General features: G+C 28.1%; 1 protein-coding gene and 1 pseudogene across 1 annotated transcript; both read right to left on the bottom strand.

Annotated features, from left to right (window-relative positions):
- LOC145974225 (uncharacterized) lies at positions 1-8711 on the bottom strand (annotated as a pseudogene).
- Positions 8712-10332: 1621 nt separating this feature from the next.
- Positions 10333-17127, bottom strand: LOC145974201 (uncharacterized). Its single transcript, XM_083104017.1, has 8 exons — positions 17026-17127; positions 15622-16096; positions 14694-14924; positions 14310-14587; positions 13265-13453; positions 11820-12294; positions 10815-11045; positions 10333-10721 (listed from the first exon to the last, which is right to left on the bottom strand). Exons 1-8 carry the CDS (start codon positions 17125-17127, stop codon positions 10381-10383), a joined length of 2322 nt encoding a protein of 773 aa, XP_082960143.1. The 3' UTR covers positions 10333-10380.
- Between the last annotated feature and the right edge of the window lie 635 nt (positions 17128-17762).

Here is a 17762-nt window from a genome sequence, read left to right as displayed (position 1 = left end):
TTACACTTCGAGAATTATACGAAGTACAGACAAATATGAAAAGGAAGTTATTAAAATACTCAAATAAGTTAAGAGATTGACCGCGATGAAATTTCCAGCCTGCAGCGCGACTGGATATTTTGTTTGCATAAGGACAAAGATTACATTTTTTGTCAATTTCCTAGGAAAATTATACCATGCACTTTGATAAATGGAGAGTCCTATCTCTTCCATTTCAGATTTCAAATAATTCCCGATAAAACTATAAAGCGATAGTTGTATCAGGAAGACGCTCAATACCGCTAAACTCTTTCCTATCATAACAGTGTTATTGATATTCAACGCGAAGATGAATTGAAATCCTGAAAAGAGAATATCTGTTTAATATAAATCTTTTTTCATATATAATTTACATATTTGATTGAATAATCATAAATAATGTAATATTTACCTATCACATAATGACATGGTGATAACGGATAGTTCTATCAGCAACACAAAACTGATCAGTTTGACAAGTTCTCTGGCCAGCCTTATCAGATCTTGATGTCTTTGAATTAACGCATTGAAACGATTGTAGATTCGTGGACTTTTTACATCAAAGTTGAAAAAGTGAATCCTCAAAATGTTTACTTGACCACAAACATGCAACGTAATGTTGAGAAACAACACGTCGTTACCTTTGGGAAATGCATCGATGCACGGAACTGTCTTATTATATTGATATGCAAAATATTATTTATTGTTGTATTTATTATTTTATTTATATACTTAATATTTTTGTAATCAAAGAGTATGTATATATGTGTCACAAAATATAGTAAGTAAAATATTGCTACTATATTACATACACACACGCAACGTAATATACATTGCATAAGGCATAAGAGTTTCCGAAAATTTAAGAATTTAAGAAACAGTAACGGAATATGTTGAGACTGTCATATGTAATTTTTATTTTCATCGTTTAAGAAAGTAAAAATTCTGCAAAAAATTTAATATAGCTAATCAAGAAAATTAGGTAGTCTCTGTGTATCTTGAACTATCGTGGAATAATTTACCAAAAAATCACGCAAACTTCCACACCTTTGCAATATTATAAAATATTATAATCAATAGAAAAGTGTGCATAATAATAGAATTAATAAAAACTTTGTATATGTGGAATAATGTATTCAATAATAATTTCTGTGTTTTAGTAATATTGGATAAAAAACACAAAAGTATAAAAATAAAATATCCATATAAATTTATGTATACATTACCAATATTAGCTGTAGTTGCCAGTATCACTATAACAGTTTCGATGAGAATGGAGATTTTATACATGTTCGTTGGAAAATTGAAATACTGCAGAGCGCATCTTGATGGCACTGCGTACTCTAATATTATATCTTGCTGTTAATTTGATTAACTTGATCGAAATGCAAAAAAGGATTTGTCGCATACATTACACAACTAATGTAAGAAAAGCCCATCATGGAATAGCAAAGAATCCTTTCTATAAAAGCATGTCTTCGCATAATTTCGCGCTCTTTTGTGTTGTCATTCGTCAGATAATCATTCACGGCAGAGTTGTAATTGTTAATTAAACTATTTGCATAAATGCGGAACCATACTGTCTTCAACACTCCGAGCAATCCGGAACATATTGATGTCAAACAAACTACATTTTGCTCCGCATCAGTACAGCCCATATATAGCTCCATGGAAGGCAAGATCGCAATTAGACTCTGTTGATTGATATTTTCCCATACATGTGATAGATATGGATGTGATGGTTTGTGGCAAAAAAATATATTTCAATCCTAATTCAATAAATTTTTAGTTATAAATATGCTATTTAAATATGAATGCTACTTTTTCAGTCTCATGTTTGTTATCCTTCCCACACTCAAGGTTCAATTTCTCTCAATTTCTCTCTCTTTCACTCTATAAAATATGATATAAAAATAACATTTTTATCAGACTGATTTATAAATGCAAAATATACGCATATTCATACTTTTTTATATTAATTATTTGTTTATTTTTATAATTAATTTTATCTAACCTTTGCATGTTAAAATTAAGTAAAATGTTATAAATTAAATATTTTGTATTACAAAACTTTTTGTATACAAAATATTAAATATTTAGCGCAATCTTTATTATATTTTTACTCTCCTGGGAAATTAAAACAACTTTGACAATAATTTAACTTATTGTATATAACTTAATGTGTATAAGTTTAATATAACAATTTTTTAAAATTTAAAATAAGACTGTTTTATATATATATATATATATATATAGATTGAAATAACAATATCTTATGAAATTATATTAATATATTATTTTATAACACTTTGTTACAATAATACATTTTTCATAATTAACATGCACTTGATGCCTTTTTTACCTTTTTTCGAAAAAGCTTTAATCATATTTTTTTTTATATAGTATATCTTTAAACAAAATAAAAAATAATTTGCTTTTAATTGCTTTCAATTATAAATTTCTCTCCCTCTCTCTCTCTCTCTCTCTCTCTCTCTCTCTCTTTCTTTATCTCTCTCCCTTTTCTCTTTATACACGTATAATGTACATATGTATATATTTTTCTCATTAAAAGTACAATAATTTATATTAAATAATGAAATTCTTATTTTTTTTATCATATAATTATCGATGCTTGAATTAAGAGAAAATATCTTTATATTAAAATATCCAAATATTTATAACTATTAAATAAAGGAAAGAAAAAGAGAATCAAAATGCCAAGAGACATCAAATTCTTTTCAATTTAAACATTTAATTTCAAACATCGCTATTCATTAAACAGATCGTTAAAATTAATGACATAAATATCATTGCGATATACTCGAAAATTGTACATAAATTCTCCTTCACTTTCAAAGTTTAATATCTATCTTGTGAAATCTCAGAGCTATCAAATTTTGTCAAATCTGAAAGCCACTAAAGCAATCACCTATCAAAAGTAGAAACTATACAAGATGATTAATATTATATTTCTATAACATATTCTATGTCTGTGTATAATACGTATGACAATCGATGATAATGTTTCATAAAGAAACATTTGAAAATTGAAAATTTGCATCATAACATCTTTTCTTAGAGAAAATAAAGACCGAAAATAAAGAATTATATAAAGACATTTATAAGAATTATATAAAGACAATTATATAAAGACATTTTCTTTATATAATTGAAACTCAAACTATATCAAAAGTTTATCAAGAATCTAATTGGTCCAACCATTATTAAAATACAATAATTCAAGGTACTCTCAAATAGCCGATTCGCAGATACATAGAATCCTCTCTGCTGGTGCGCGAAAACTTGATTCGAAATACTATTGTGTTAATCGATTTTATTATACATATAATTGTTATGACGAAATCATGAAACAAGTAGTATAAGACATAATAAATTATGATGCTAATTTCCCATAATGTTTCTCATAAAGGATTGTATCATTTTTACACATGATTAAAAAACACACATAAAATATATAAAAAACATCATGCTTATTGTCAAAATTTTTTAACGACTTACAATCGTGCTGATTTACAACTTATTCAATGTTATTACTAGTAAGAACATTTCATCAAAACATGCGTTATCAAGAAAATATAGAATTACGTGATATTACCGTGATATTACCATCACGTTGATATTATCATCATGTCGAAATTTTTTCCAGAGCATTGCAATATCAATGTAGAAAATATTTTATTTATTATTTTCAAGCGACAGCGAATGAGCTTCAAGATCTAAAAGATACTTACCGCACAACAAGTGCTTACGATACATCGTAACAGCGAATAAATGTTATAAACTTGAAGTGGCCATACGCCGATAGGCCATGTAATCAATTTGAAAGGAACCATCGCGTATGCAATATCCTCCTTCCATCGTTCGCTTGCCATTGTCGATATAATGACTCTAACTGATGCCAAGAACCGATGATCCCCAAGCTATATCAACATAACGCAGTATTATATCTCACTTTTTATTCAAGATGAAGGGTATACTTACCAATCTGCCTCCCTTAAAGCATTATAGCAAAATGCAAATAACTACGTTCTTATGGAAAATGTCGCTCTTATGGAAACTTTGTATGATACAATTTCTAAATTGTTATCGTCTATCGAGCAACTATTTTTTTATTTAATAAAATTATATGTGTCTTACTTACCTATATATGAACATATTTTTCTACACTTTATCTCGATATATATTTCAATAAAACAATAAATAGTATCTGATTTAGATTATTTTGTTCAAAAGTGAAAAGAAGCAAATAACTTGCTTTTTTTATTCTATAGATAACAAAACTGTAACTGATAGAGAATTTCACAACACAATAATTCTATATGTCAAAAAATATCTGTCTATAAGCTTAACATAATAATACATTAATAGTAATATTACATATGTGTATCTTAGTAATATTGCCTAGGAAATATTAAAATATATTGTATATTATTGCATAAGAAATTTGGCACAAACAGATTAATTTCCATAATTAGTTTATTACACTTAAATAAACATTTCTTTATGTATTTCTATTTTGAAGTATCATATCGTACTATTTTAAACCTATCAGATATTTACAGTTTGCACAGATTTCTTTTACTTGCAACTTATATTTTATACTTCGAGAATTATACGAAGTACAGACAAATATGAAAAAGATGTTTTTAAAATACTCAAATAAGTTGAGAGATTGACCGCGATGAAATTTCCAGCCTGCAACGCGACTGGATATTTTGTTTGCATAAGAACAAAGATTACATTTTTTGTCAACTTTCTAGGAAAGTTATACCACGCACTTTGATAAATGGAGAGTCCTATCTCTTCCATTTCAGATTTCAAATAATTCCCGATAAAACTGTACAGCGATAGTTGTGTCAGGAAGACACTCAGTACCATTAAACTCTTTCCTATCATAATGGTGTTATTGATTTTCAAAGCGAAGATGAATTGAAATCCTGAAAAGAGAATATTTACTTAATTTTTTTCACTTACAATTTACATATTTCCATAAATAATCATAAATAACATAATACAATTTACCTATCATACATAATAATATAGTGATAATGAATAGTTCTATCAACAATACAAAACTGATCAGATCGACAAGTTCTCTAGCCAGCATTATCAAGTCTTGATGTCTTTGAATTAGCGCATTGAAACGATTGTATATTTGTGGACTTTTTACATCAAAGTTGAAAAAGTGAATCCTCAAAATATTTACTTGACCGCAAACATGCAATGTAATGTTGAGGAACAACACGTCGTTACCTTTGGGAAATGTATCGATGCACGGAACTATCTTATTGTATTGATATACGAAATATTATTTATTGTTCTATTTATATTATTTAAATTATTATTTTTGTAATCAAAGAATATATATATACACAGGGTGAATCAAAATAATCTATCGTCCTTAAAATGACATATTCTTGTCTCAATTTTAAAATAGCTTTCCTCTTATAAAATTTTGTCCGAAGTTTTAGTTCTTGAATTATAAAATAATTAACTTATTACAGATCGAATAAATATAAAAGATAGGCAAAAGCAACGGGATTCACCGTCAGAGACAGGTACTTACGTGGGGAATCTACTGCAATCAGTTAATAATAATAATAATAACTACGAGTGAGCGAGTAAGTGAGTGAAATAGAGAGTGAGAGAGAGAGAATGTGTATATATTTGCATGTATCTGTGGATTCTCATAGAGTAGCGATCAGCTGATCGTAGTAGGCGCCCTACATAAGCACCTGCGTCTGTTGAATCGCGCCATTTTTGTCTACCTCTTGTATTTAATCCGTAATAAGTTAATTATTTTTTTTATAATTCAAAAATTAAGTTTCAGACAAAATTTTGCAAGAAAAAGTCATTTTAAAACTGACTCAGGAATATGTTATTTTAAGGACACTCAATTATTTTGAATTATTCTATATATGTGTTAATATCCGTTAAAATATAAGTTTATGTATATTTACGTTACCAATGTTAGCTGTAGTCGCCAGTATCACTAGAACAGTTTCAACTAGAATGGAGATTTTATACATGCTTGTTGGAAAATTAAAATATTCCAAAGCGCATCTCGATGGTATTGCGTATTCTAACATAATATCTTCGTTCGTTATGTTAATCCGATTATCTTGATCGTAATGCAAAAAAGGATTTATCGCATATATTAGACAACTACTGTAAGAAAAACCCAACATGGAATAGCAAAGAATTCTTCCTATAAATGCATGTTTTCGCATAATATCGCGCTCTTTTGTGTTGTCAATCGTCAGATAATCATTCACGGCAGAGTTGTAATTGTTAATTAAACTATTTGCATAAATGCGAAACCATGTTATCTTCAGTACACCGAGTAATCCGCAACAGATTGTTGTCAGACAGACTATATTTTGCTCTACATCAGTACAGCCCATGTATAACTCCATGGAAGGCAAGATCACAATTAGACTCTGTTGATTGATCGAGACATGTTCTCATACATAATGTTTCCCCCATACATGATATTTCTCAGAAAAATTATATCTCACTATTAATTCAATGAATTTTTACTAATATATATTTTATTTAAATGCAAATGCTACTTTCTCACTCGCATGCTTTTTCTCTCTCCCACTTTCGCACAATTTCAGTCAATTTCTTTCTTTCTTTTTCACTTCTATAAAATACGATATAAAAATAACGTTTTTTATTATTAAAATAATTGTGTAAAATATTTTTGTAAATTAAAAATTTTTTTGCCTCAAAATATAATACACAAAAAATACAACAAATTGTATTATACAACAATAAATTGCATTATCAATATCATCTAAAGTTTATATTATGTATTTTGTTATTGTTTATAATAATTAAAATTTCATTTTTTTAGAAAAAGTATAAAAGAAACACATCAGTTGTAAGAAATGCATTGATTTGATGGGTACAAAACAATGTTATTTAAACTTATAAAAAAATTGTTATATTAAAATTATTGTGCAAGTTATCCAATTGTTGTGCAAAATAGATGTTTTAATATCCTACAAATTGGCGCTGTCAATTTTATTATTGAGCATTCCAATATCATGTTTCTTTAATAAAAATTATTTTTATTTTGTATTATAATTTTTTTATAATGTTTCTATTTAAAAATAAATTATCATAAGTTTTTATTCTTGTTAGTTGACACAATTTCTTTATATTATTATTTTTGTAGGAAATTGAAAGAATTTTACACAATAACTTATATTTAACGTAACAATATTTTTAAGATTAAAATAATACTGTATTGTACAAATTAAGATAACACTATTTTGTAAAAATATTTTGTACACTACTTTTTAACAACTTTTTAGAGTAATAATAAGCTTCTCATTACTGGAGCATGTACTTGGCACCATTTTCCTTTTTTTAAACAAGCAAATTTTTATATCATTTTCTTACATCATCTTTAATCAATATAGAAAATAATTAAACAATTTTAATATTAAAGCTGAGGCTGCAATAGTTCATAAGTTATAAACGATCAAAATTTATCGCGTAGAACTCGCTCAGACCCGTAAGCACATTTATACGTCCCAATCTGTCATTCGGTATTGATTTTTTCAAGTCAGGTGATATTGATTTTTACTGCACAGTTGACTTTATTTTGTCGTTTCTTATATCTTTCTGTGTATGTGCATTACATCATACATTATAGCAATTAATTAATATTGCTTAATTATAAATAATGTACAGAAAATATTTAACTTTTTTTCAAATAAAAATTTAAATAATTGATTAATTATCACATTTAAATAAAATTGTAAAACTTAATATTTTCACATATTTGAAAAGTGAAATACATTTCTTTTTAGTCAAAGACATATTTATAGAAATTAATAATCTATTATCATTAATTTTTTCTTCTATTTTTTTAGGTTCTAAAAGAAAAATAATATGTTTTATAAATTTTCACATTGAGTCTTTGCATCATAATACTCTGCTTATACACGAGCAAAAATAAAGAAACTTCTTTTCATATAATTAAGCTATCGATTAAGTATATTAAAAATTCCATCAGTTCAGCCGTTTATTGTGAAATCCTATTTAATCTAAAATATTATTCTAAAATCCTTAAATCTTTAAATTCTACTTAATCTAAAATATTATCAAATAATCGATTCGCATATAGATACACAGGGAGTCTCGCCTGCTGTTGCACATAAACTTGAGATACGAGACATTATTATATCTCTTTGTAATCTTGATTTTGTTTCATCGTTGTGATAGTATATAAATAGAGAGCGTGATAGATTGTATTTTATTTTTACACATGAAAAAGATATACTTAAATAAATCATAAAACTTGAAAGGAAATCCTTTTTATTGTTAGAATTTTTAACGACTCTTATTATCGTATTAATTTAACAACTCATCTAAAGTATTCTTACAAAAGCAAATCATTATTATGCGTCATCAAGAAAATGTAAAATTTTTCTCCCATTACACGAAGTTTTCTCCAGAGTGTTGCAATATCAACGTAAAAAAAAATATTCCTCGTAATTTTCTAATCGATATGAATTGTACGTGTCAATGACCTTTAAATGTCAAAAGATACTCACCGCACAACAAGTGCCTAAGCCACAACGCAATAGCGAATACATGTCATAAACTTGAAGAGGCCATGAGCCGATAGGCCACGTAATCAATTTGAAAGGAATCATCGCGTATGCGATATCGTCCTTCCATCGTTCACTTGCCATTATCGATATAATGAGCCTAACTGATGCCAATAACCGATGATCCGCTCTCTATATCGACACAATGCAGGTATTCCAACTCATTTTTTATTCAGCATGAAAAGTATACAGTTTATGCTTATATCAGTCTACCTCTATACTTAAGCTCTTAAAGCATCATGCCTAAATGTAAATGTAACCCCGTTTTTACGTAAAAATGTCGTTGAGTAAAAATTTATGATACATTTTCTAAATGGCTACCGTCCATCGAGCAACTATTTCTTTTGTTGAATGTAATCATGCGCTTTACTTATCTATATACTTGCACATTGTGCAATATTTCAATTCGATATTCGTCTGGCTAAAATAAGTAGTATAGGTTTAATCTATTTAAAAGTGAAAAGATGAGCAAATGTAATTTATTTTTCAACAAAATTAACTAATAGAGGATAACAGGACACGGTAAGTAGTTTTACATGTCGGAAAACATACCTGGTTTAAAATTCAATATAACAATGCATTAATTTCAAATATGTAATATAATAAAAATATATAGTAATTGTGAGTATATACAGGGTGACCCATTTTAACTTAGGCAGCCAAATAACTCGAAAAATAAGCAAGATAGAGAAAAATGTTTTAGACAAAAGTTGTATGGTTTCGAGGGGGCCATAAGATGGTATCATTGGTTTGACCTTGAAGAGTCATTTGAAGGTCACGTGAAGGTCACTTCAATTTTTTTAAATGGAATACCCTATATATTTTTGTACATTCTTGTAGCTTATTTCGAGAGCTTTCCAAAACACTATAATTAAGTACCTTTCCGTTAAGTACTTTTTGAGTTATGATGCTTGAAATAATTTCTTAATTTTACATAAACCGTAAAATATCTTGTAAAATATTCATTTTTCGATTATCTTACCTTAATACTTTTATGTACAAAATAATGAGAGGAATCAATTGGTGTAAAGAAAACACATAGTTGTTTTTAAGAAAAAATATGGAATTGTTAATTGCAAATTACATATTTTTTCTTCGAAACAACTATGTGTTTTCTTTACACCAATTGATTCCTCTCATTATTTTGTACATAAAACTATTAAGGTAAGGTAATCGAAAAATGAATATTTTACAAGATATTTTACGGTTTATGTAAAATTAAGAAATTATTTCAAGCCTCATAACTCAAAAAGTACTTAACGAAAATGTACTTAATTATAGTGTTTTGGAAAGCTCTCGAGATGAGCTACAAGAATGTACAAAAATATATAGGATGTTCCATTTAAAAAAATTGAAGTGACCTTCACGTGACCTTCAAATGACTCTTCAAGGTCAAACCAATGATACCATCTTATGGCCCCCTCGAAACCATACAACTTTTGTCTAAAACATTTTTCTCTATCTTGCTTATTTTTCGAGTTATTTGGCTGCCTAAGTTAAAATGGGTCACCCTGTATATTATTGATATTACATTGAAAAAAATTGAGTTGCCTTTGATTAATATAGAAAAAAATTTTATTAACGTGACACTTTAATAAACATATCAATATTCTTCATATATTGTATTTCTATTTTGAAAGTATTATATCGTACTATTTGGGACATATCAAATATTTACAATTTACATAAATTATTTGCATTCGCACTTTATATTTCACACTCCGAGCATTATACGAAGAACAGACAAATACGAAAAAGAGGTTTTTAAAATGCTCACATAAGTTGATAGATTCACTACGATGAAATTTCCAGCCTGCAACGCGACTGGATATTTTGTTTGCATAAGAATAAAGATTATATTTTTTGTCAATTTCCTAGGAAAATTGTACCAAGCACTTTGATAAATGGAGAGTCCTATCTCTTCCATTTCAGATTTCAAATAATTCCCAATAAAACTGTACAGGGTTAATTGTGTCAAGAAGGCACTCAATACCATTAAACTCTTTCCTACCACTGCTGTATTATTGCTTTTCAACGCTAAAATAAGCTGAAATCCTGAAAAAAATGTTTGTTCGATAAATATAAATTTCTTTTTTTACAAATTTGCAATTCATATTTCGTTGAACAATTTAGTGACATAATATTCACCCATTATACATAATAATATGCTGATAATGAATAATTCCATAAGCAATATGAAACTTATCAAATCAGCAAGATCCCTGGCCAGCGTTATCAAGTAACGATGTCTTTGAATTAACACATTGAAACGATCGTAGATTCGCGGACTTTTAACATCAAAATTGACGAAGCGGATCCTCAGAATGTTTACTTGACCACAAACATGCAATGTAATGTTGAGAAACAACGCGTCATTACCTTTGAGAAATACATTAATATCGAACTATTTTATTGTATTGATAAAACAGTACTTAGAATTTTAATTTTTATTTCTTTTTATTTTTATTAAATTATTATTGTTTTAAACGGAAGATATGTATCACAAGAAAAATATTATTTTGCTCTATTTAATATGTTATGTGTATATATACAGTATGTCTGACGTAAAGTGTCCTACAGATCTCGTTAAAGTGAATTTTTTAGTTCTATACCGTTTTGCAATCACATAAAATTTCCACATATTAATTAAAAAAGATCGATTAATGAGTGCGCGATCCGCGTGGTTAGATCATAAGATGTACTCTCTAGGTAAGCGGTGAGTGTCACATGGCAATGAAAAGTTAGGTTGAAAATACTTCGACTTTTGTCTTTTCGGACATTCCGTATATATAACATAACATGTATTGCATAAGGCGCGAAAGTTTTCGAAAATTTTAAGTCCTTTTTTTTTATCCAAAGTAATGAGACTGTCATGATGTGTAATTATTTTCGTATAATAAAATAAAATTCTGCCATCATGCAATTTAATATATCTCAAGAAATCTCATTGATTTTAATATATTTCGAACTATCTCAATGAAATAACGCAAATTTCTGCGTCTTGCATCTATAATTCATATAAAAAGTGCATAATATTAATAAAATTAATAAAAATCTCTGCATGTTGAATAACATATATACTATCCAATAAAAAAATTCTTGTTTTAAAATAATATTAGATAAACATAAAATAAAAAATTAAATCAATATTACCAAGATTAGTTGTGGTCGCCAGTATCATTACAAAAATTTCGACAAGACACACGGTTTTATACATGCTTGTTGGAAAATTCAAATATTCCAGAGCACATCTTGATGGCAATCCATACTCCAGTATCTTATCCTCGTTCGTTATATTAATCCGATCAGCTTGGTCATGATTCAAGAAAGGAATTATCGCATACATTAGGCAACTAAAGTAAGAAAAGCCCAGCATGGAACAGCAAAGAATCCTTCCTATAAAAGCATGTTTTCGCATAATATCGCGATCTTTTGTATTGTCAATCGTCAAATAATCGTTCAGAGCAGAGTCATAATTGTTAATTAAACTATTTGCATAAATGCGGAACCAGGACGTCTTCAGCACACCGAGCAATCCGCAGCAGATTATTGTCAGACAGTCTATATTCTGCTCTACGTCAGTACAGCCCAAGTATACCTCCATGAAGGACAAGATCACAACTAGGCTCTGTTGATACATTTCCCCACATATGTTTCATGTTCAGAAAAAATATACATCACTCCTAACTCACTGAATTTTTACTAATAATTATAGTATCAATGCTACCATTACTTTCTCACTTTCATACTTTTCTACCTTACACTCGTTTAATTTTTTTCAAATCCTCTCTCTTTCTCTCTTTCTCTTTCTTTCTCACTCTACAGAATAGATACGATATAAAAAAGTATATTCTTTTTAAGATTAATTGATATAAATGTATTATATATATAATCGTACACAGACATCCATGTATATATATATATATATATATATATATATATATATATATTTATATATTTAAATATTTATATTTATTTATATATATTTGTGTATTTAATTATAAATAATTCTTGAACATTAAAACAAATAAAAAATGAAAAAAGATATTAAAATGTATAATAAAACATATGTATAACAAAATTTATGTAAATAGAAAATTTCTCCGCGTCAAAATATGAACTATACAAAAACAAAAATTAATGTTATTTAAAATCTATATGATATTTTGTAATATATTACTTATATATTTAAATATATAGTTCTCCACATATGTTAAGATGGAATCATAAAATATGTAGTTTAGCACATGCTTCTCATAATTTTTCCCAAAATTATAGTATTATTTTTTTCACGAAGAAATGCACATAAATCGTGCAATTAAAAAGAAACCTTTCTTATTCTTAGAATTTTTCAACGACTTACAATATATTATGCTGATTTACAATTCCTTTAAAGTATTATTATTGCTTGCAAAATTGCTTCACCACATGAGTTATCAAGAATTAAAGGTGTAAAATCTTGATTCTCATCGCGACACCGAAGTTATTTTCCAAAGCGTTGTAATATCAATATTCTTCATTGGAAATTTTCTTCGTTTTCTTCGCCCGATCGCAATCATATCAATGATTATTTATTTCTAATTCCAAAAGATACTTACCGCACAACAAGTGCCTAACGCACAACGCAATAACGAACAAATATCATAAACTTGAAGTGGCCATACACCGATAGGCCACGTAATCAACTTGAAAGGAGTCATCGCATAAGCGATATCGTCCTTCCATCGTTCGCTTGCCATTGTCAAGATGATGACTGTAACTGATGCCAATAACCGATTATCTGCTAGCTATATCAATATGACACAGGCATTCCGACTTATTTTTTATTTACGCGATGACTATTATATAAAAAATACATGCATGCTTATCAAACTGTCTCTATGTTTCTAAAGCCAAATAACTGGTATATTATACCGATGCAGACATACAATGTAGGCATTTCAATTCATTTTTTATTTAATATGAAAGGCACACATGCTTATCAGTCTATCTCTTTGCAAACATTAAGAATAAATGCAAATAACTGCGCTCTTTTGTAAAATTGTAGTTGAGTAAAAATTTATACAAGAAATTGTTCTAAATTGTTATCGTCCATCGAGCAAATATTCCTTTTATTAAACAGAATCCTGTGCGTTTTGTTTAGCTATCTATGCGCACATTGTGCAACATTTTATCTCGATATTCTTTCGGCTAAAATAAATAGTACAGATTATATCTGTTTAAAATATGAGCAAATAATTTATTTTTCTTTATTCCACAAACCAATAAAATTAATTGAAAGAAAATTACGCGACACAAAATAATTTTATAAATCAGAAAATCTGTTTTCAAACGCATCAATTTCCAATTTGTAATATAATAAATATGTATATTAATTTCAAGTATTTATATTATTGATATTGCATACGAATTGATTTGGCACAAACAGACTGATGTGTGGGTAAGGAATATATTTATTAACGTGTTATATTTATAAACATTTCTTCATGTATTTTTATTTTGAAAGCGTTCTATAATGCTATTTCAAACATAGTAAATATTTACAGTTTCCACAAATTTCTCTCATTCACACCTTGTATTTTACACTCCGAGTATTATACGAAGTACAGACAAATATGAGAAAGAGGTCTTTAAAATGCTTACATAAGTTGATAGATTCACTATGATGAAATTTCCAGCTTGCAAAGCGACTGGATATTTTGTCTGCATAAGGATAAAGATCATGTTTCTTGCCAATTTCCCAGGAAAGTTGTACCATGCACTTTGATAAATTGAGAGTCCTATCTCCTCCATTTCAGATTTCAGATAATTCCCGATAAAACTATACAGCATTAGTTGTGTCAAGAAGGTACTCAATATCATTAAACTTTTTCCTACAATAACGGTGTTATTGATTTTTAACGCAAGGATAAGCTGAAACCCTGAAAAAAATATTTGTGTGTTGAATGTAAATACAATATTTTCTTATGAATATGTGTAATTTACGGTACATTTCGCTTAACAATCATCAAGTGACATAATATTTACCTATTATACATAATAATAGGCTGATAATGAATAGTTCCATCAACAATACTAAACTGATTAGATCGGCAAGTTCCCTGGCCAGCATTATCAGGTAACGATGTCTTTGAATTAACACATTGAAACGATCGTAAATTTGCGGACTTTTGACATCAAAGTTAGCGAAATGAATCTTCAGTATATTTATTTGTCCACAAACATGTAATGCAATGTTGAAAAACAATGCGTCGTTACCTTTGAATAATGTATTGATGCACGGAATTGTCTTATTGCATTGATATACAAAACATACAATACTTATTATTATACACTTATTCTATTATACAGTGAAACCTCTTAATAGTGAAAACTGCAAAAAAGCATATTGCATTCCATCTACTATGTATAATAACAGCCTTATTACGATATATTAGAGCTTGATATGATCAACTCTTGAGAGGTTCCAGTGTATTTAAATTTTTGTAATCAGAAGATAGTGTATATATCACAAAATATATATGTATATAACATAATATGCATTGCAAGAAGCGAAAGTTTTCGAAAATTAATTTTTTTTTTAAACAAAGTGTAGTGAGATATGTTGAAACTATCATGTATAATTATCATTATTTCATAATAAAAAAAAATTCTGCCATCTAATCTAAATCTATGCCTGACCAGAAAAATTGATTACTATTTTAATGCATCTCGAACTATGTCAATGGAACAATTCACTGTGCAAATTTCTGCGCTACTGCATTATTGTTTAATCAATAAAAAAGTGCATATTAATAATAAAATTAATAAAAATTTTTATATATAATAATTTTATATAATAATATACTTTTCAACAAAAATATTCTTGACCCCAAGTAAAACATATTAATTATTTATATTTATAAATAATTAAAAAATATTATAAAATATTTATAAACAATTAGATAAATATTACCAGGATTAGCTGAAGTCCCCATTATCATTATAAAAGCTTCGACGAGACAGGAGATTTTATGCATGCTAGGTGAAAAATTCAAATATTCCAAAGCGCATCTCGATGGAACTGTATACTTCAATGTCGTATCTCTGTTCGTTATATTAATGCGACTATCTTGTTCGTAATCCAAAAAAGGAATTATTGCATACATTAGACAACTAAAATAAGAAAAGCCCAGCAAGAAATAGCAAAGAATCCTCCCTATAAAAGCATGTTTTCGCATAATGGCGCGCTCTTTTATATTGTCAATCGTCAGATAATCGTTCAGAGCAGAGTCATAATTGTTAATTAAACTATTTGCATAAATGCGGAACCATGTCGTTTTCAGCACACCGAGAAATCCGCAACAGATTAATGTCAGACAGTCTAAGTTTTGCTCTATGTCAGTACAGCCCATGTACAGCTCCATGAAGGGCAAAATTGCAACTAGACTCTGTTGATACATTTCCTCATATATGTTGTTTCATATTTAGAAAAAATATATTTCACTCCTAACTAAATAAATTTTTAATAATAAATATTTTTATCTAAAAATGCGAGTACTACTATTACTTTCTTGCTCTAGTATTTTTCCTCTCTTACTCTCACTCACTTTCTCTCTAGCACTCTATTACATACACACACACACTCTCTCTCTCTCTCCCCCCCCCCTCCCTTTCAGTCTATACAATAACATTTTTAAAAATATGTGTCTTTTTCAGACTGATTTATAAATGCAAAGTATATTATTCATATAATTATATATATATATATATATATATATATATATATATATATATATATATATATATATATGTATATATTTGTACATATAACTATAAGTGATCCATCAATAACGCAAAAATAGATATTATTAAAATAATAAATACAAATATATATATAAACAGAAAATTTTTTGACAATGATATATAAAACAAAATAGTTCAACAAAAATCCACATTATTTATAATGTATGTGATATTTTATAGCAAATCATTTCATCTAATTTACATTTTACATGCTATCGTTATAATGAAACTACGAAATACGTAATGTGGCATATGCTTTCAATAATTTATCTTGGAAATCGTATTATTTTTTTTTTTATATCAAGAGAAAACGTATATAAATCATACAATTAAGAAAGAAACTTTTCTTATTGTTAGAATTTTTCAACGACTTACAGTTATGCTGATTTATTAACTCATCTAGTGTTATTACTCCTCGCAAAAGCATTCACCATAAACGTTATCAAGAATTGAAAATTTTTCCATCGCAACACCGAAGTTTTCTCCACAGCATTGCAATATCAATGTTGAAAATATTCTTCATTGTCTCCAACTAATCGCGTCAATGATTCATCGAGTTACAAAAGAGACTTACCGCACAAAAAGTGCCTAATGCACAACGCAATAGCGAATAAATGTCATAAACTTGAAGTGGCCATACGCCAATAGGCCATGAAATTAATTTGAAGGGGGTCATTGCGTACGCGATATCGTCCTTCCATCGTTCACTTGTCGACATAATGACTGTAACTAATGCCAATGACCGATCTGCTCGCTATATCGTCGCAACGAAAGTATTCCAACTCATTTATTATTCATAGATCAAGGCATATTGTGTAAAAGATGTATATTTATCAAATTGTCCTTCTACTCCTATAGCCAAATGACCGATATAATGACGGTGTATCGACATAATGCAGACATTTCGATGCAGATATATTATCAGTCTACCTTTTATTATGAAATGTATTTGTAAATTATGCTCTTATGCAAAATTATCGTTGAATAATAATTTATACGACAATTTTCTAAATTGTTGTCCATCAAGCAACTATTTCTTTTTACTGTATGAAATACTAGAAAAGAATCGTGTGCGTTTTGTCATACGTATCTATGTTACATTTTAGTTTACGTCTCGAATCTCCGATCGATTAAATATTATAATTTCAATCTGTCCACGGTGAAAATACACAGTGTATAACTCACTCTTTTCTTTATGTTGCAGATCATGGCGTACTGAGTTAGTGTACCGAAAAAATATAATGCGATAAAGGTAAATAATATTAATTAATAGATAATTTTATCTTTCTTTCTGCTGTAATATAATAATTC

This window comes from Camponotus vicinus, unplaced genomic scaffold (genome assembly GCF_025532165.1).
Source record: "Camponotus vicinus isolate PSW18456_S1 unplaced genomic scaffold, iyCamVici1.0 SCAF_1, whole genome shotgun sequence".
NCBI lineage: Eukaryota > Metazoa > Arthropoda > Insecta > Hymenoptera > Formicidae > Camponotus > Camponotus vicinus.
The sequence above is the reverse complement of the archived record's forward strand: the minus strand, read 5'-3'. Positions and strand labels throughout refer to the sequence as shown.